This window comes from Lissotriton vulgaris, chromosome 3_1 (genome assembly GCF_964263255.1).
Source record: "Lissotriton vulgaris chromosome 3_1, aLisVul1.2, whole genome shotgun sequence".
In the NCBI taxonomy this organism is placed as follows: Eukaryota; Metazoa; Chordata; class Amphibia; order Caudata; family Salamandridae; genus Lissotriton; species Lissotriton vulgaris.
This window is the reverse complement of record NC_141689.1, coordinates 539143703-539165416: the sequence shown is the minus strand read 5'-3', so window position 1 is coordinate 539165416 and position 21714 is coordinate 539143703. Positions and strand designations below refer to the sequence as shown.

Sequence of the window (21714 nt, the reverse complement as noted above, 5' to 3'; positions counted from 1 at the left end):
ATAAAAGGCAAAATCAGAAATCCACCTCTCTCTCGAGGAAGAGTCATGAAGCGAGCTGCTCTACATGGTTTTCCAGGGGCCCACATATATATAGCACACAGTTATTGCAGATATTGAAGTTTTCCACAAGGTATTTGCAAGGTGACTGCTCTAAAGAAATACATAACCCTAGGCAATATATTACTTTTAAGGACTTTAGATCTGTCAACAAAGGGAAGGTGTAAGCTCTCCCATCTCTGAAGTCATAGCTTCACTTTACCTATAATACTACCCCAATTAACCTAAACTAACTCTATTGAGCAGGCCTGAATCTTAATGCCCAAATATGTGGCTTCCTTTACTACTCAAAATTTGGCTCATGCATAGAATTTGGGTTTTAGATGTATTAAGCTTGTAGCCTGAAACGGAGCCGAACTCTTGTGCCAGCTCTTCAATGTCAGGTAGAGCCGTGACCGGACTAGATGTTACAATCGCAGTATCATGGGCGTACGCCAAAACATAGAAGCAGTCCTGCCGAACAATAAAGGGTGTAATTTGGTTGCTTCGCTCTAGCATAATTATAAACTGGTTAATGTAGAGTGCAAACAGAAGCAGAGAACAGGGACACCCTTGTCGTGTACCTCTGGAAATCTGAATTGCCTCAGAAAAACACCCCAATGAGCATATTTTGGCTGTGGGAGATCGATATAAAGCGCTAAGAGCCTGAATGTATCCCTTGCCAAACACCATTTTCTGTAAGACCCCCCCAGAGGAAGTCCCACGCAACACGGTCAAATACTTTTTGAGCATCGAGCAGGGTCAATCCAAAATCCCTAGGCTCTACCTGTGCAATGTCAAATAGGATCACTACTCTACTACTGTGGTTCACAGTCCCCCTTCCAGGTATGAAACCTTGTTGTCTTAGAGAAACCAAGGGGGAGATGGCTTTCGCAAACCGATTGGCAAGATTCTTAGCATAGATTTTACCGTCACAGTTGATGAAAGAAATCGGACGGTAGGACCCTGGTGGATCAGATGGTTTATCTTTCTTTTTAAATATGATGAGGTTAGCCTCATCCCAGGATCGCAGGGCCACCCCTGTTCTTGCTTCTTTAAAAACCGCGACCAAATCAGTTTTAAGGTCTTCAAAAAAGGTCTTATAAATTTCCAACAGGATGTTTGTCTGGGCCTGTGGCTTTTTCGATCGCCAAGCTGTAATAGCCTGCTCTAATTCATTGATAGTAATGGGGCTATCCAACATCTCAGCTTCCTCACGATCCAGCCGTTCCCACAGTGAACATGGGAGTCCTAGATCCATATGATATTGCCCATACCTTGTCCTGTGTAGAGTTCTGTATCAAAATCGAAGAAAACTCTAAGCATCTCATGAGAGTCGTGTACTACGTCCTCCGAAGCATCCTTCATGCTGGTAATTCTTTGTCCCGCCTCCTTCATACGTATCTTCTGGGCTAAACATCGCCCTGTGGCCTCCCCATATTCATAACATTCTTTTTTGTAAATCTGATATTTTAATGCAATTTCTTTACTCCATACCAGATTTTTTTTAGCTTTACATCTAGCCAGTCTGGTTTGCAGCTCTAAAATATTCTTGCCGGGCACTATCCCACCTGCCAGATTCTCTTCAGCTGCTTTAAGTTCATTACTCCTGCCCTGCCAATTTGGCCTGCTTTTGTTTGTGGAGTCGAAAGCCCAGGACTTCTCCTCTAAAGAAGGCTTTAAATGTATCCCACACAACCCCACATACCGTGGAGTGTCGATTGTTTTGAAAAATGTCTATTATTCAAACCTTCATGTGATCAACAAAAACCTTATCCAGAAGGGGTTTCCTATCAAAAGGGAAGCCTCTTGGGGCTACACATGTACCAAGTGCCGGGATATCCAATACTACTGGTGCATGGTCAGAAGTGATCCTTGGATATACTTGTATTTTAATTCCTGCAAACAATAAAGGGGATATAAAAAAATAATCAAGCCGTACTAGCTTGCTATGCAGGTAAGAATAAAACGTATACCCCGGGTCTTGCAGATATAAACTGCTCCAAACATCCATCAGGCTGTGATCGGTCAACAAATGATAAAGGGCCTAAAAGACCCCAGGCTTCCTACCTTTATAATTCTGACCGTGAGATTGAAAATCTATTTTGCTCCGGTTAATGTTGAAATTGCCCCACAGCAATAAAGGAGCAGGCCATAGTGCAAGTTCCCGATTTAGATATTCAAGAACAAGGGCCTCATCGAAGTTAGAACCATATACAGTACACCGGGTGAACTTCACTCCCCCCAAGACACATCCCAGAATAGCCCAGCATCTCTGAGTATCATCCAATATACGTCCTGTTGTTTGAATTGCTGGCCTAGCTAAGATCGCTACCCCCTAGTCATAGTTGATTGCTTTGAGGTTGCTAACAGTAGATAGCTCAATTCTAAAAAGATCTTCCATTTTTCCCATGATATGTGTGTTTCCTGCAAATGCACTAAATCAGGCTGAATCACACGAAGCTCTGTGGCCAATCTTTGCCTCTTATTATAATTGTTTAACCCACAAACATTCAGCGTACATATTTGAAGACCTAACTTAGCCATAAATTTAACATGAATACCACCAATTGCTCAAATCTGAAATAACATATTCTCAAAACTCTCAAATCTTCAACGATGCTGTGGATTACTTTTCTTTTTTTTGTCCCCACCTCTCCCCACAAACCCCCAAACTACCTCCCCCCCACTCTCCCAGACCACCTTCACCCCGTTAATGAAGCTTTAGAACTGATAGTCCTAGCGGTGCCGAGCTCCCGCTCCCCAGATGGACATCCCATACCTATATGGCACCCCATGTACAACAAATGACCATTAACTGCAACTTTTGAGAAAAGAGGAAATAGTAAAACATCCCCATATCCTATATAACAAACAAAGTGTAGAAATATTCTTTCATCCCTATGACAAGGAAGATAATATCGCTCATAGGGTGTCACAAACTTTAACACAGAAAAAATGAAAGTGAAAAGGAAGGACCTATACAGCTCAGATCCGACCAATCAGCGCTTTACAAGAAGAACCAGACTTATACACATAGTAGCTTACACCTCCTCACATCATAACAAAAAATAGTATAGCTTGATACAAGGTAAGCGTAGCCCAGATCAATAGCTGTATAAGGAAAAATTAACTGCTTTGCCTTCAGAGGGATTGTAAAAACTCTTTGGCGTGTACCTCAGAAGTAAAAATTCTAGTGTGCTCTTAATGAAGGATTTTTAGCTTGGCTGGGTTTAATAAAAAGGCCTGGCCCCTTTGGCCTGAAATGGTGCAATAAGCTGGCAAAATTGCCAGCGGTTCTCAACCGTTTGATGACAGTAATCTGGCCTAACAAAAAACTCCACCCCTTTCCCAGCTCTCTGTCTATCCGGGCGAGCTAACTCAAATACAGCTTCATGAGCAAGAAAATTATTGAGAGAGATCAGGATAGCTCTAGGTGTGGTTACTGTTTGACCACATCTTGGATGTGGGGAGAACGGAAAGCATCTGAAAGAAACACGTTAGTGTTAGATTCCTTACCTTAGAATATCCCCAGGCGTCAGTCTGGATCCGGAAACTTTTGCGTAGCAGTACCCCTGCGCGTTGGTAGGCGTCGTCTGCAGGCGTCCCCTGCGGCTCCGCGTCCGTCGTCGGCGTCGTGCGCCGTGATGACGTCGCTGGAGTATATAGACGCCGCCTCCGCGCGCTGACGTCAGTTCTTCTTTTTTCCGCGCCAGTAAGCGCAGATCCGAAGAGCGGTACTCCGGTCTTTTGACCAAGTTTTTCGAATTGTTATTTCACTCTTTGTGCCTGGTAGGATGCCTGGGTTCAAGCACTGTGATGACTGTGAACGCACGATGTCGGTCACGGACCATCACCGCCTCTGTCTCCGGTGTCTGGGCCCGACCACGACGTGGACTCCTGCGTCGACTGCCGGGCCCTCACCAACAAAGCTAGGCGGGAGCGGTCCCGCAAGCTACTGGAGCTCCGGGTGTCGGCCCCACGTCGGGACCGGGAGCGGTCCCGGTCCGGCCGGAGGTCGAGAGAGCGTTCGAGGGAGCGGTCGCGGAGCCGCGCCGAGCGTTCCGGAAGTCGACACCACTCGTCGGGCTCATCAGGTAAGAAGCACAAGAAGTCGGGGCGTCGCCATCGTACCCCCGACTCCCCCCGACGCGGCCGGGGGCTCGGGTGACCCCAACCCCGCGGCTCCGCGAGAGTCGCCGGCGCGGCCTGCCTCATACCCTCCGGTCCCTGGGCACGGCGCGACGCCTGAGGAGATCGAGGCGTTCCTCATGGCCATGAGGGCGCTCGGTTCTCCGACGGGGCCTACGGCGCCTTCGGGCCCAGTGCCACCGTCTGGGGGCCCTAGCGGTTCGGGTGTCCCTGCCTCGGCGCCGTCGGGTGCTCCGGCCCCGGCGCCGCCGACGGCTCCGACCCCGGCGCCGCAAGGGCCTTCGGGATCGGCGCCGGCTGGTCTTCCGGCCTCCCCGGCGCCGTTACCATCGGGGTTACCCCCGACGCCGTCCCCGCGCGGCGCCGGTTCTCCGGTGCCGGCTCCGGCCGGCGCCGGGGCTCCGACGCCGGCTCCGGGCGGCGCCGTCCCCTTACCTTCCCCGATGCCGGACGCGGAGTCGGACCGGCGTCGCTCCTTGGACTCCGAGGAGCCGGTCTACATGGTTGACTCCGAATACGGAGATGATGAAGAGTTCGGTGAAGGTTGGGAGGGGTCCGAGGACCCTCTGTCACGCGAGTGCCAGTATGACCCGGACTGGACAGGTGACTTGGGGGATGCCAGTGGTCTGGACGACTCTCCTAACCCTGGTTTGATCTCTCCTCCTTCCGTGGCATCGGTGGAGGGAGCTGCATATTCAGTGGTGCTGATGAGGGCTGCCAAGGCCTTACACCTTGAGCTCCCCGTCGCGGCCGTGAGGCCTAACATCCTCACTGAGGTCTTCAAACCGCAGTCATGCCCACAGGAGCCACTGCTGCCGTTTAATGAAGCCTTGTCAGACGTTCTGTTGGGCACGTGGTCCAGGCCCGCTTCAGGTGCGCCTGTTGATCGGAACGTGGCCAGGCGCCACCGTCCTTGTCCGGACGACCCCAAGTTCCTGTCTACCCACCCCACTCCTGAGAGTCTGGTGATCCAGGCCTCGACCTCCCAGTCCGCATTCCCGTCGGCCCCACCCGACCGGGAATCCAAGAGGTATGACCAGTTTGGCAAGAAGGTCTTCTCGTCCATTAGTTTGGGCCTGCGGTCTTGCAACACCGCTTGCCTCTTGGGCCGCTACACCCACTCTGTGTGGGATACGGTCGCGGAACTGCTGCCAGAATGCCCCATGGAGGTGCGGGCAAAACTCGGTCAGGCTGTGGCTGAGGGCCGAGATGCAGCTAAGTATTCGATTAGGTGTGGTCTTGATACGACCGACTCACTGGGCAGGGCGATGTCCACGACGGTGGCGATTCGTCGCCACGCCTGGCTGAGATCCGCCAACTTTTCGGCAGATGTCCAGAATACATTGATGGACATGCCGTTCGATGGCTGTCACCTGTTCGGTGACAAGGCGGACCACACGCTGGAACGCTTCAAGGACTCCAGGGTCACGGCCAGGTCCTTGGGTCTCTCGGCCCAGCGTCAGCAACCGGGTTCGTTTCGCCCCTTTCGTGGCCAAGGAAGGGGCGCCCCCACACGTGCTGCCAGCCACGCGCCGCAACAATCCTTTCAACGCGGTGGCGGCCGTGGAAACCGCCGTGGTGGCGGTCGGGGACAACGGCGGGGTCAGGCCACACCTTCCCCCGCAGCATCTGCCTCAAAATCCTCCTAGTCCGTGCTTTCGGCCCCATGTGACGCCAGTGGGTGGCAGGGTTCGCCATCACCACGCTCACTGGCGCACGATCACTTCGGACAGGTGGGTGCTGCAAATCGTCTGAAGGGGCTACTCCCTCCCCTTCGAGACCCCTCCTCCAGCCATGCCACCGCAGAACCACCGTGTGTCGGGGGACCACTTGACACTTCTGCAGGAGGAAGTTACGGCCCTCTTGGCCAAGGGGGCCATCGAGCGCGTTCCTGGGCCAGAAGTAGGGCGTGGTTGCTATTCCCACTACTTTCTGGTACCCAAGAAGGACAAGGGGGGCCTACGTCCTATCTTGGATCTAAGGAACGTCAACGGCTTCCTCCGGAAGGAGAAGTTCAAGATGATGACGTTAGCTCAGGTCTTGGCTGCTCTAGACCCACAAGACTGGATGGTAGCGTTGGACTTGCAGGATGCCTATTTTCACATCCCCGTCCTGCCGGCCCACCGGCGTTACCTGCGGTTCACGGTAGGCCAGGAGCACTTTCAGTTTATCGTGCTTCCCTTCGGCCTTACCAGCGCCCCACGGGTGTTCACAAAGGTGATGGCGGTGGTCGCAGCCCATCTGTGGAGGTTGGGGGTTTCAGTCTTCCCCCTACCTAGACGACTGGTTGTTGAAGGCGGGCTCGCCCCAGACAGTCGTCCACCACCTTCAGATGACGGCAGACCTCTTGCACGACCTGGGGTTCTCCATCAATGTGCCGAAATCACACCTGTGTCCCTCTCAAAAGCTCCTTTTCATCGGAGCAGTTCTGGACTCGGCGCAGTTTCGGGTTTATCCTCCGGAACGGCGGGTCCGGGATATTCAGGCTTTGATTCCCATCTTTCAGCCGCTATCCCGGGTTTCGGTCAGGTTGACGCTGCGGCTGCTGGGACTGATGGCTTCCTGCATCCTTCTGGTGCATCACGCCCGGTGGCGGATGCGGGCTCTGCAGTGGGACCTGAAGTTTCAGTGGGCCCAGCATCAGGGCAACTTGTCCGACCACGTCTTGATCTCGGAGGGCGCTGCGAGACAACTGCAGTGGTGGCTTACGGACCGCGATTGGGTCAGAGGCAGATCCCTCTCCCTTCCCCAACCGGAGCACGTTGTCGTGACGGACGCGTCCCTCCAGGGCTGGGGTGGCCACTTGGGAGAGGCAGAGATCAGAGGCATCTGGTCTCCGGCGGAGTCCCGGCTCCATATCAACCTGTTGGAGCTGCGGGCGATTCGTCTGGCACTGAAGGCATTCCTCCCCTTTGTCAACGGGAGTGTGGTGCAGGTGTTCACCGACAACACCACCGCCATGTGGTACTGCAACAAACAGGGCGGAGTGGGGTCGTGGACCCTTTGCCAGGAGGCTCTGCGCCTCTGGCAATGGCTGGAACGTCAGGGCGTGACTCTGACGGTTCAACACCTGGCAGGTTCCCTGAACGCCAGGGCGGACGAACTCAGCCGTCGGTGCTCGATGGATCACGAATGGCGTCTGAACTCGGACGTGGCGCAAGGTCTCTTTCTGCGATGGGGAGAGCCTTGGTTAGATCTATTCGCCACAGAAGAGAACGCGCAATGTCATCAGTTCTGCGCGTTGGAGTTTCCAAGACGGCACTCGCACGGCGACGCCTTTCGGCGCGAGTGGAGTTGCGGTCTGTTATACGCCTTTCCGCCTATACCACTTCTGCCCAGAGTGCTGAAGAAGATCAGGCGCGACCGGGCCCAAGTCATCCTTGTGGCCCCGGACTGGGCTCGAAGATACTGGTATCCCGAGCTACTCAGCATGTCAGTCGGTCCCCCGATCCGCCTGCCCCTTCAGGAGGACCTTCTGTCGCAGCAGCAGGGGACGGTTCTCCACCCGAACCTGTCCAGTCTCCACCTCCATGCTTGGAGATTGAGCGGCGGCAGTTGAGGCCATTTGACTTGCCTCCTGAAGTCTGTGATGTAATTCTGGCAGCCAGGCGTCCCTCCACTAAGTCGGTATACGCCTGTCGGTGGAACAGATTTGTGGCATGGTGCACGGCAAAGGCTGTGGATCCACTCTCTGCCCCTCTTTCCGAGGTTCTTCTGTTTCTTCTCTCTCTTGCCCAGCAGGGCTCTGCTCTGGGCACTATCAAGGGCTATCTTTCTGCCCTTTCAGCCTTTTTGAGGCTTCCTGATCAGCCTTCTTTGTTCAAATCCCCAATTGTAACTAGATTCTTGAAGGGCATCACTCACATGTTTCCACCTGTTCCGTTTGTGATGCCTCAGCGGGATTTGAACCTGGTTCTGACCTTTCTGATGTGTGCTCCCTTTGAGCCCCTTCATTCTTGTCCTCTTCGTCTCCTGACTTTGAAGACGGCTTTCCTGGTTGCCATCACCTCTGCCAGGAGAGTGAGTGAGCTCCAGGCCCTTTCTGTCCAACCTCCTTTCTTGTCCATTCACCCTGACAAGGTGGTTCTGAGGACTAGACCTTCTTTCCTGCCCAAGGTTGTTTCGGCCTTTCACATCGGGCAGTCCATCACCCTCCCTTCCTTCTTCCCGCCTCCGCATCCTTCAAAGGATGAAGAGCGGCTCCATCGTCTGGACCCAAAACGTGCGCTTTCATTTTATATGGATCGCACACGCCAGTTCCGGGTGGATGACCAACTGTTTGTTGGCTACGTGGGTGCGAAGAAGGGACGGGCGGTCCATAAACGGACCATCTCTCGATGGGTCGTTCTCTGCATCAAAGCGTGCTACTCTTTGGCTCGGAAGGAGCCTCCTGTTGGGCTGAGGGCCCATTCCACTCGGGCCACGGCGGCTACTACTGCCTTGGGCCGGGGAGTCCCTTTGCAGGACATTTGCCAGGCGGCTACGTGGGCCTCGCTGCACACTTTTGCGAGGCACTACTGCCTGGACAGTCAAGTCCGGAGGGATGGCTTCTTTGGCCGTTCTGTCCTCCAGGACTTTCTGGTGTAGGAATGTATTGGTTCGCAGACCCACCACCGGGGTTGGTATTGCTGGGGTATCTATTCTAAGGTAAGGAATCTAACACTAACGTGTTTCTTTCAGATGAACAAGTTACTTACCTTCGGTAACGATATATCTGTAAGAAACATTAGTTAGTGTTAGATTCCTTACCGAACCCACCCATCCTCCCCGTTCTGCGAACTGATACCTAGGGTTAAGGACTTCCCTTTCAGGGCCCTAGTTTTACATGGCACCAGTGTTGGTTCTCTCATGGCTCTGCGTCTCCTGGCGCGGAAAAGCTGTGTACAAAGAACTGACGTCAGCGCGCGAAGGCGGCGTCTATATACTCCAGCGGCGTCATCACGGCGCACGACGCCGACGACGGACGCGGAGCCGCAGGGGACGCCTGCAGACGACGCCTACCGACGCGCAGGGGTACTGCTACGCAAAAGTTTCCGGATCCAGACTGACGCCTGGGGATATTCTAAGGTAAGGAATCTAACACTAACTAATGTTTCTTACAGATATATCGTTACCGAAGGTAAGTAACTTGTTCGATGTGCCCTCTGTACCTCTGTCTGCCAATCCCACTGCATGAGTTCAGGGAAGGCCTCCATAAACAAGTCAATGATAAACTTGCGTGGAGCCTGTCCTTCCGCACCACTAGGAATTTGGAGGATTCTCAAGTTGTTTTGGCGAGATCGATTCTCTAAGTCAATCAGTTTCCACTGGGTATCGCCTTTAATGGTTCGCAAATTCTCAGTCAAAGCCTTCTGTGCTGCAAGTTTGTCTTCTAGGCAAGAAATACGAGCTTCTGCCTCGTTGAACCTTGTAGTGAACTCCCTACAGGTCTTGGCTATACGACGTACCGAGTTCTGTAGTTTGTGACAAGAGCTTTGAACCCTCTGGCTCTCCACGCGTGTCTCCTCCCTATTAGTCATGATGGTTTGATATATCAAAGCCAGTGAAACCTCTTCTGATGGTTCTGCCTCTTTTACTTTAAGTGAGTCCATGTTGTCACCGTCCCTGGTGCCAATATCTAATTCTGTTGAAAAGGGGTCACCCCATTGTAAAGCATTGCTGCCATTATTGCCATCTGTCTGGTTAGCTCCTTCTCTTGCCTCAGGGTTCTTACGTATTGTCCGAGGGCTGTCATCCGACGAGTCCCCTCCCTTGTTTTCCGGCAGCGTGCTGCTACGATCACTCCCACCATCATGTAGGCCAGTCTGCAGCATTACACTCGCCTCTAAATCATCACTAGAAGAGCTCGAGTGGTCTGAAAGGGAGAAAAAAATTACCCGGAATCTACCTCCTTCGTTGGAAATGTAATACTTTGATACACCATCTCAAGATTTTCAATGTTATCGGTGTTTGGGGTATGTTGTACCTCCAAACCGCCATTATTTGATGCAATTCCAGAGATAGGTGAGTTACTTAATGAGATCTGTGGGAAGCCATACATAGAGATCCTCCAATTGTTTGAGCATCATCCCGAATAGATAATGGGGCAAAGTCAGTATCACCCAACCCAGTATGGGGACAGTCAGATTCTTTTTCTACCTGATCCAGCTCCCCCAAAAAGTCAGACACCTTCCCATCCATCCCCTGTATCCAAGATAGGCGAGTCCGCCTGGGGGAGCTCTGCAGATTTTTCTACCCCCCCCCCCCCCACCCCCCCACCGAAAACAACAGGGGGATGGTGCTGTCTTTTGTGATCTTAACACCTATTGTGGCGGTATCTTTCTTCTTTGATCTTCCATTCAAACTTGCAACATTCTTGCCAGCAGCCGTGCTAGCTCCTGTAACAGCAGATTCACCTAGAAGGCGTGCTCTCCCTCTTCCAGCTTCAGGAGGCATTAGTCGCCCTGTACCGATTTCCCCTCTCAGGCTTCTGTTGTATGCAGCATCTGCAGGACACCATCAACGCCGGCTCCTCACAATAGTCCCGTACCCTGTTCTTAAATGACACATCACTCAACATAACATGCAAACTCCACTGGTGACAATAACGTTGAGACACTTCCAAAACAAATCTTCCATGGGATTATGAACATAGGTCATGAGCCTGGTGTCAATACATACAGTATACTATGACAGTATTACCTAAACTAGTCATAGTACACTCGACCTCATAAGTCATAAAGGTTAAGACAGTAAGTTCAGATAACTTAATTGGTTCGCAGAAGTAGGACTACGACATTGTAGTGATTATTAATAATTTTTTATTAGAATAAGTTAGTAGTCAATACATTATCAGCAAAGGGTATAGGAATTCACTAAAAAGTAACATTAGAAAATGGTTACAAGGTGGTCGTTGTATTACATTAATACGTTTGTGCACCTTTTGAAGATGGCGCCCACGGATACCTAGAATCAACGAGACAACATGGACCAGTCCGTTGTCAGTTGTTAACTCCGCGAAACTGACGCGGAGTCAAGCGTAGTCATTAAGAGTTAGGAACCGGTGAACACGGACGACGTAGCGGATTGCGGGAATTGTTTAGAGTGGCAGAAGTACCGGATACAGGTATGAAAGCAGCGCTCATACTAGAGCTTGGAAGTAGATTTCAGAATTACCGACGACGGTTGTTGACCTTGTTGAATTTCGGTTTTCTAGATCACGAATACACAGAGCAAGACAAGGTAAACACGGCGAGCTACCGCGACCCGTTTTTCAGCAGTTATTTGACCCCAAGTTGAAAATAAGGCTTAGATCTGATTTGTTTATTTCAGAATCTCGAGGCACATTTGAATAAGGTATGTTGGCAGCGCAGCACGTAAAAAGATCGTTTCAGTGCACAACATACATGTATTTAAGACATTTGTTGCCTATCATTTTTTCAGATATCTGAGATACTATTACTGAAGGTATGTAGGACAACCAATGGCAAGTTGTTAGTGATTATACATGCATATATGGATTGATTATAGAGTGGCTTGCATTTATGTTTTGAACAGTGATATAAGGGCCAAATTGAAGGACAGGATTCAGTTGATTCACAACAGCAACGATCAGGTATGCACACATTACGGTTACACATTCATAGAACCCCCCACCAAGAAATGATACTTACACTATGCTTTCTCACTTTCCTTTTGTAGATACTGCCCCTGATGAAGGCACACACGGGTGCCGAAATGCATTGGGCTCATTCAAAAAATGTTGATTAAATGCATTATATCATATGTGCCAAGTATGTGCTGATAAACATGAAGCAAAAATGTTCTGTGAATATATGTCATTGATGAAATAGCAATGTGAATGTAAAATAATGCAACTATAGCTTATATGAAAAATAATATAAGCAAGAAATAAAAAGATAAACGAATGGAATAAAACACAAGTGTGGTTAAAATATAGTGTGGATCAATAAAACTACATAAAGCGCCATGGCGCCAAATGAACAGTGCGCAATTGGGTGGTAACTCAACACCACCATAACGATCTTTAGTACCAGGACTGACAACCCTTAACAATCGCAGCACCAGTGTACAAAACTGTTAAATCCAGAAAAACTCGGAGTGCTCCTACAACCCTCTAATTTTTCTACAATACAGTCACAGTTAGGAGGCACCCAAAGAAATAAAAATGCAATTCGAAACGATCACAGCAATCACGGACAATAGGGCCAATACACTGGCATATACAAATGATCAAGCAGACCAAATCTACACACTCATAAAGGAAGCCAGAAACATGGATGCTCATGGGGGGTCCGTAAGTCAACAACTGAAACAACTGGAATGCATTACACGCAGACAAGTAAATCAAAGGATGCACGCATCAACTCTCATCCAATACCATAAAGCAAAACGCATCCCCAGGGGATTACGATTGTCAATAAAACCGATGCTGTTCCGATTCAACCTTAACACGAAGTTCATGGATAAGTGGTACAGTATCCTAAATAAATGCTCACTAGACTTGATACTACTCATCATAGAGGAACTTGCTAAGACCATACGGGAATTGGAAGATGAAATATACACATTAAAAACGGAACTGGAGAACAGAATGGAAGCGGATACATGGAAAATAAGTCTAGAGGGAATCAATCTCAAATTAGACACATATGAGAAGGAATTACAAGAGGGGAAGCTACGCAAGTACAAACGCGACACCATAGACTATAAACTGAATGAGGTTTATACATGGGCAGACATCTATGCCCGTCGCAAGTTTGTCCCTCCAAAAAGAACATCACCGGCTCAACATTCATCTGAGGAAAGTCTAGTCACTGATAAGGAGACATCCATACAGAGAGGACCCGTCAGAGCGACACAGGAAGGAGTTATACTATCAACTGAAAGTAGTCAACATGCAACAACAAGTAGACACACGGCTTTTTTGTCACAGGACCAGGATCAAGGTCAACCGCCAACGATGCAAACTACAACACCAACAATAAGCGCAAAACAAGGCGAGGAAGTGGCAGGCAAAGCTCTACGAAGTGGACGGACAGTAGTCTAATAATAAATATTTCATCCACAACGCTGTCAAAACAACAAATAACAACACTAAACAAAGGTCTAACATTTGTGCCTACTACTCCAACAAATGAATTGGAAACAGAAGGGGCTTTTTTCAGGTTCATGAGATCATTGAAATTAAAACACTACTTTGGGAATGTCGTCGAATCAGGAGATGTCCAGATCGAACATACAGGAAAACAATTTAAACCAAAAAGTGCATTTCAAGCACCAATATCGCACAAAATGCTTGACACCTTTGAGATTATGGTGAAAAATGATTTAAAAACACTGGATTACAAAAGGAAAAGACACAATAATTTGACAAAAGATGAACAACATATAATCAACAACTTGGCTAATGATGCAAGACTAACCATACAACCAGCCGACAAGGGTGGAGCATTAGTACTAATGGACACACAGTACTACGAACACAAAGTATATGAACATGTCTTAAATCAAGATACATATCTACAGTTGACTTCAGACCAAACAACAGCACTCCAAAGCATGTTGCAAGGCATATTACAGACAGCCAGAATCAACAAAATAGTGGATGAAGACACAGCAGCATTTTTAACTGCCAACAACCCGAGAAGACCACGGATATACATGATCCCAAAGATTCATAAACATCCGACTAACCCACCGTTCAGACCGATAGTATCGGGGTGCGGGTCTATATTTGATCCCATAGGACAATACATTGATCATCATCTACAGAAATTCGTTCAACAATGGGGCTCATATATCAGAGATACAACAGACTTTTTAAACAAATTAGCCTGGATACAAGAAGGCTACCAAGATCACTGGATATTGTGCACCATTGATGTGGTCGCACTCTATACATCAATACCACATGCAGCAGGTCTTGAAGCAGTAGAGTGGGCATTACTTAAATTGAATGACATACCAACCGATAAAAAAATCTTTTTGATGCAACTATTGAAATTTTGCCTTCACAATAGTTATTTTGTATGGAAAGATACATTTTTTGCCCAACTGACTGGAACTTCCATGGGCTTTGCTGGGGCCCCAGTATATGCTAACACCTTCATGGCTCAATTCGAGTCACAAACCATGATGAGTTGGAGTGAATGGTCACATGTAAAGTTCTACTGCCGTTTCATTGATGATATTTTTTTAATCTGGGACGACACACAGGCAAGACTAGAACAAGTAATAAGAGCACTTAACCAGGTGGAGACAAGAATACAATTCACTCATAAAATAAGTAATGAAACAATTGATTTCCTTGATGTCAGAATCACCAAAAGGGTTAATGGATTTGATACGGAATTATATACAAAGCCTACGGATCGGAACAGTGCCCTCAACTACACGAGCTTCCATCCCAGGAGCCTGATCAAAAACTTACTGTTATCTCAATTCATTCGAATTAAGCGTATATGCTCAAACACGCAGACATGTGAGAAAACCTTGGAAAGACAAGTACGGAAATATGAGGAAAGAGGATATCCAAAGAACATACTACAAGAACAGATTGTAAAGGTATCCACAATGGATAGAATGACACTATTGCAACCTCGACCTAAAAAACAACAAGATAGAATGGTATCTGTCACAAAATACACCACCCAATCACACAAAATCAAAAACATCATTAATAAAAGATGGGAATTACTGTCCCTGGAACCGGATTTCAAAGGATTGTTCAAAGAACTGCCATTACATGCGTATACTCGAGGATTGAATCTAAAGGAAAAACTGAAATTCAAACATCAACCAGAAGCAATTCTCACCAATAGAGGAACAATCCGATGTCACAATTGCATCAATTGTAACAATGCTATAATAGGGAATACATGTATTCACCCTACAACAGGCAAACAGATACGTTTAAGACACACAAGTGACTGCAACACGCAAAACGTGGTGTACGGAATCAAGTGCCCATGCGGAAGGATGTATATTGGCAAGACTGAGCGCAAAATAAAAGTGCGAATATCCGAACATAAAAGTCGAATTCGCAACAACTCCTTGACCTCACCACTGGTACAACATTGGATTCTAGAGAAACACAGCATATCTCAATTAAGATTCCAAGTTTTGGAACAAGTACCATTGAAACAAGGCATAAACAATCACCAGAAATTACTACAACGTGAACTGTTTTGGATAAAATATCTAAACACCATGATACCAACTGGTCTTAATGACAAGTATGACTTAGCATGTTTTCTGTAGGGACAATCATGAACAGAATTAAATTTAGCGGAGAGGAAGAGATTTTCACTACTTATGTATCCTCCATGTTTATAATGAATAACAACGTTTTCAAGATAGGGAGAAGCAATTGAATGATTTATGAAACAATTGTAATACTGTTGTAGTGTAACCTATAAGCAACCTGATAGTGCAGCTTGCATTATGAACCCATTTATTGTATAATTTGATGAGATGTCAATTAACACACTAAACCCTAACCCTGTTCTTAAAAGACACATCACTCAACATAACATGCAAACTCCACTGGTGACAATAACGTTGAGACACTTCCAAAACAAATCTTCCATGGGATTGTGAACATAGGTCATGAGCCTGGTGTCAATACATACAGTATACTATGACAGTATTACCTAAACTAGTCATAGTACACTCGACCTCATAAGTCATAAAGGTTAAGACAGTAAGTTCAGATAACTTAATTGGTTCGCAGAAGTAGGACTAAGACATTGTAGTGATTATTAATAATTTTTTATTAGAATAAGTTAGTAGTCAATACATTATCAGCAAAGGGTATAGGAATTCACTAAAAAGTAACATTAGAAAATGGCTACAAGGTGGTCGTTGTATTACATTAATACGTTTGTGCACCTTTTGAAGATGGCGCCCACGGATACCTAGAATCATGGACCAGTCCGTTGTCAGTTGTTAACTCCGCGAAACTGACGCGGAGTCAAGCGTAGTCCTTAAGAGTTAGGAACCGGTGAACACGGACGACGTAGCGGATTGCGGGAATTGTTTAGAGTGGCAGAAGTACCGGATACAGGTATGAAAGCAGCGCTCATACTAGAGCTTGGAAGTAGATTTCAGAATTACCGACGAGGGTTGTTGACCTTGTTGAATTTCGGTTTTCTAGATCACGAATACACCGAGCAAGACAAGGTAAACACGGCGAGCTACCGCGACCCGTTTTTCAGCAGTTATTTGACCCCAAGTTGAAACTAAGGCTTAGATCTGATTTGTTTATTTCAGAATCTCGAGGCACATTTGAATAAGGTATGTTGACAACGCAGCACGTAAAAAGATCGTTTCAGTGCACAACATACATGTATTTAAGACATTTGTTGCCTATCATTTTTTCAGATATCTGAGATACTATTACTGAAGGTATGTAGGACAACCAATGGCAAGTTGTTAGTGATTATACATGCATATATGGATTGATTATAGAGTGGCTTGCATTTATGTTTTGAACAGTGATATAAGGGCCAAATTGAAGGACAGGATTCAGTTGATTCACAACAGCAACGATCAGGTATGCACACATTACGGTTACACATTCATAGAACCCCCACCAAGAAATGATACTTACACTATGCTTTCTCACTTTCCTTTTGTAGATACTGCCCCTGATGAAGGCACACACGGGTCCCGAAATGCATTGGGCTCATTCAAAAAATGTTGATTAAATGCATTATATCATATGTGCCAAGTATGTGCTGATAAACATGAAGCAAAAATGTTCTGTGAATATATGTCATTGATGAAATAGCAATGTGAATGTAAAATAATGCAACTATAGCTTATATGAAAAATAATATAAGCAAGAAATAAAAAGGTAAACGAATGGAATAAAACACAAGTGTGGTTAAAATATAGTTTGGATCAATAAAACTACATAAAGCGCCACGGCGCGGAGTATGGGAGCAGCCAGCTCACTCGTCCGAGCTGGCGGACGCCATCTTGCCTCTACACCGGTGTTCCTGATATCCTATTGGGATTTCTAGGTATTGATAAGGTTCATATTCAGGCAGTATAGGGGCAGCTTGTAGTTTTGAAAGTGCCTAGTGTTTGGATTTTCAGGCCCAAACTCCACCCATGTGTAAAATATTTGAAAGGGGCATGCAGCAGATGCATTTATGACAAAAATTACTTCAACTCCGCCTCTGTGAAATTCCTTCCGTTGAGGTTCAGTGTTTATGGTGTCATGAAGATTTCAGGTTGTGCTGCTATTGAAAGACAGATTCAGAATGAGACTCAAAAAATTAAATCAAACGGGGAATACCTTTCACTAGTCAAGCACCTGACAAACCGGCAGCTAAAACGCAGCTCCTGTCGGAACTGAGGGAGTAAAACAATATTGCAAAAGTTGTCTCTGCTACTAGTAATTATTGGTAATGTCTTGTGTGTGTTACCCAGGGATACTCAAAGTCCACCACACATGGACTCCGCTGATGTGTTTTTTGCTAACGTCTGCAAAACTATGCCCAGTTTTAGATAGTCTACATCCTCTGGCCAGGTACAGACTCATTGCCAACTTCTTGCCATGAGACAGGAAAACTGGTGGACTGGTGGACTGTAACATTGCATGAAGATGGTGTGTTCTGGGCCACAATCACCCCTGTGAGACGTACTGGATTATTTTTTGTTAGTGATCTCCAAACTCCTTTCACCATGGATGGGAAGTGTCCTAATTTAGTGCTTATAATTTGTATGGATTAAACTATGAAAACAAACAAAATAGTGGCAATGGAAGCATTTAGTGAACACAATTTTAAAATATTGCAACATGTTGACTGTGGTTCAGTTGTTTGTTGCATTGCAATGAATGATAGAGCTAGTCTTTGTGCACCAACCCTTCCTTTGTAGCTCCTAGATAACCTGTCTTAGTACCAAAAGTGCCCACCTGAGTGTTTTTCGGTGACTTCTAGTATGCACACCTTAGCTGAATACCAAGCTTATTTTTCTGTACTTCGAGAAGGGTGTTCTCTCTCTGAGTTATGGCATTATTAAGCAAGCAATTAATCAATGATCTTTATTTCGGTTTAGAAAACCATAAAAGATTTACAATTAGTTAATACACATGCAATAAAATAAAAACATCATATCATACCATTTCAAAAAGGGGTACCGTCAGGACAATGCACACCTCTTGGGGGTCGAAATTCCCAATACTAGACCTTTCTTAAAGCATTAAAAAAAATATACACATAAAATCTTACAGTTAATAAATGTGTTAAAAACATTGAGGAGCATTTCATTTCAAGCATCCAAAAGATGAGCTTCATAGTTTACAACTCGAAAGTCTAATCTTAAAAATCTATTGAGAAAATACATAGTTCAAAGCATATATCGGTTGTAATATATAGGGAAACATTTTATCACTAATATAATGCAAGTCCAGTATAAAACTAAATGTAAATTCCATTTATATCATAAAGTGCAAGTGCAAACCCACTATACTTCAAATGTTACAACCTTAATTTTAAGCCTACACTTGCCATTATTAAACTTACACCAAACATGTACCTGCTAACACTAAAAACTACTGGTTGTGTAGTATCTGTAATATTCTTTCTGCCTCATGGCAGGATCTTATGCCCAATATACGACAGATGGGTTTGATCCATTTCCTCCTATATTGTATATAGGCTGGACCAGGGCCGGACTGGGTACAGAAACCGGTCCTGGCAAACTGCTCAGCTGCCCCCCCGATTTCCCCAAGCCCTTCTCTATAGTGGGCGTTCATCTGTAGACCACAGACGGACCCAAAACAATAATGGCCGTAGATTTGCCTGATCATTTATGCGGTGTATGTTTAGGTCCATTATATTTGGTATTAGCGGTGTGCGCATCGGAAGACTTAATAATTTTCAATAAAACCTATTTTAGTCCACCTTCAAAGTATCATTATTCGAGGGGCCCCACAGTTCTGCCCCGTATAAGGATGCTGATTGCGCCTTATATTTATATACCTCAAGGGCAGGAGATAATGCTTTGGACAAACTATTCTTATGTTTTCTTATTATTGGAAGAGAGTTTTGGAGTAAAATAGTTTTACTTTTCTCCAACTATGGTCTCCAAGTCATTTTAGTGTCCAAAGTAATACCTAGATAGTTAAAATCATGCACATATTTTATCTTCTGATTATTGACAGATACATTTTAAAAAAAAAGATTTATGTGTATTTTGTTTTACTAGAATTTATTCCCAGGCTATTAGCTTCGCAATATATCCCAAATTAATTTATTAAGCTTTGCAAACCTTTTGGGGTTTGGGAAATTAAAATCGTATCGTCAGGAAATAAGAGTACTCCATCAAAGATAAAAATGTTGGAGAGCTAAATGGTTAACTGTTAATTCATTTTGTGATATGAATATTAAAACATAGTAACGAAGTAGTAGAGAAAATATTACATATCTGTATGGCACAAAGTTTAACTGTGACAGTGATTGCAAGACACATATAGCTGTTGGGAAATTGTCAAGTTCTGTATTTGGAGGCATTGAAATAGCAGGCAGTAAAATGACCAAATGCTGTACCATATATTCTACTGTCTTTTTAAAATCAAAATAATACAAAGAAAAGACTAATTAAGGAGCAACTGTCATTTTTCTGCAGGTGTGAAACCAAGGAAAAGGAAAACATTTGGTTTGCCGGGAATTATTAAGAAGGATAAAGATACAGAGTCGGTGTAAGTGTTGCTTAGATTTTGACTACTTTCTTGTAAAAAGTTAAATATGGGGAAGAGTTTCTTTATTAGGTATCCATTATATACTGCTCAGGGCCAAAATGGGAAGACTAGCGGTTCTTAACCTGTGGTTTGGGGACCTCTCGGGGTCTGTGTACAACGGGTGCCTAGAAAATTAAAAAAATATTAACAGATTAAGAAGGAGTATATAAATAAAGAACCAAAATGCCAAAAATGAAAACAGAAGCTTCCTATAAATATGAAGAAATTTGGAATTTGGTGGTATCATCGGATTGATTTGTGAGAGCAGTTCAAGTGCATGAAACAGAATATAGTATGGATCATTAGTGGGCTAAATTCAATTTAGAAAAGCTCCAACCTTCCAATTAAAATTGCAATTTAGATTTCTTTTGTATTTGTGAATTAAATCCAATATTTAATCATTTGTGTATTTGTTAGGTGAATACTTGTTTCCGTATTGTTGTACATTGGTTTACAGTTCAAATCATCTTCATTGCTTAGACTGGTTCTGTGGATCCCAATAATGGCTATGTGGGGGTCCACAGAAGTTAAAGGGTTAGGAACTGGCTTAAGCAATTTTCTTGATGGTAGCCTTCTTGTTTTTTTCTCCTCTGAACTGAAAGATTAAGAACTACGACCTCCAAGTTACTTCTCCTGCATATATGTTATTTTTCCACCATTTCATGTTGTTTTTGATCCAATATTTATTTAGAACACTATAATATTGGGTTCTTACTGATTTTTGGTTATGAGTCCAGGCAAAACCTTTGCGGTAATTATTCACGTTGGTACCTCTTAAACTCATTGGTTTATTTATGCTGCCTGCATACAATTTTAGGAGCAGTTGACTTGTACTCTCGTTTGGTGCCATTGAAATCATAAACTACATTTGGCTGTTACGTTTAGTCTCCTGTATGGCATTCTCCATTCATTTACATGTTTTTTAAAAACCTTCCCTCTGAGTCAGCTGGGATCACAAAGCATATTTAAACAGTAAACCTCTTCTTACCACTCTGCTTCGGAATCGTCAAATTTTTTATCATAGTAGTAAAACGAAAGGGGCTAGATTAGGCAACTTTGAGCCTGAATTTAGAGTGTGGCAGATGGGTTACTCCATCACAAACTTGACGGATAACCCGCCCGCATTATTTAAAGTGCCATATGATGTAAAGCACTTGTAATAAGTTGATGGGATACCTGTCACATTCAAGACTGAGTAACCCATCTGCCAAACTCTAAATCAAGCCCTTTGTCTGTAAACAATTTGTGTTTTAGTGGGAACTAAAAGATCTCTAAAGAATGGTACAATTTTGTGTTAGCTTTTTATCCTTGTAAAGGCCAGTAAATCTCCACAAATTATGTATGTTCTATTTGCTGTTCTTGGAACTATCTCGTCATGGTTTACATCTTTATTATCACTTCTAACTTGAGAGTAGGGACAAGAATTAAACTTTGAAGGCTTATCTAACAATTTTAGGCCTGACTAGTTGATATTATTTGAATTAAGAATGCTGCGCCCTCATTGTTCTCTGAGTGATCATTACACCGGCTCAGACGGGTGATGCTCCATTCTTATGCTTGCAGCTATTCATAATTTATTTCTGCCGTTGGCCAGACTTTTTGATTTGAATAAATTAATACATATCTAATGTACTTATATAGAGGATTTCAGCCAGCCCTCTTCATCCATTGGTCTGTTGTTAATTTAAAATGTTCTTGCACCCACTACATTATACGGCAAGGGGTCAGCCCACCTTAGCCAATGGCTAGTGGCACTGTAAGTCACTGCATTC

General features: G+C 45.2%; 1 protein-coding gene across 2 annotated transcripts in view; it reads left to right on the top strand.

Moving 5' to 3' along the window:
• The window catches only part of FCHO2 (FCH and mu domain containing endocytic adaptor 2), a 1161485-nt gene that overhangs the window by 575947 nt on the left and 563824 nt on the right, over positions 1-21714 (top strand). For both annotated transcript variants that reach the window (XM_086960798.1, XM_086960797.1), the window contains exon 10: positions 19831-19903. In XM_086960798.1, coding sequence (XP_086816924.1) covers positions 19831-19903 — 73 coding nt within the window. The remainder of the gene's footprint in view (positions 1-19830; positions 19904-21714) is intronic.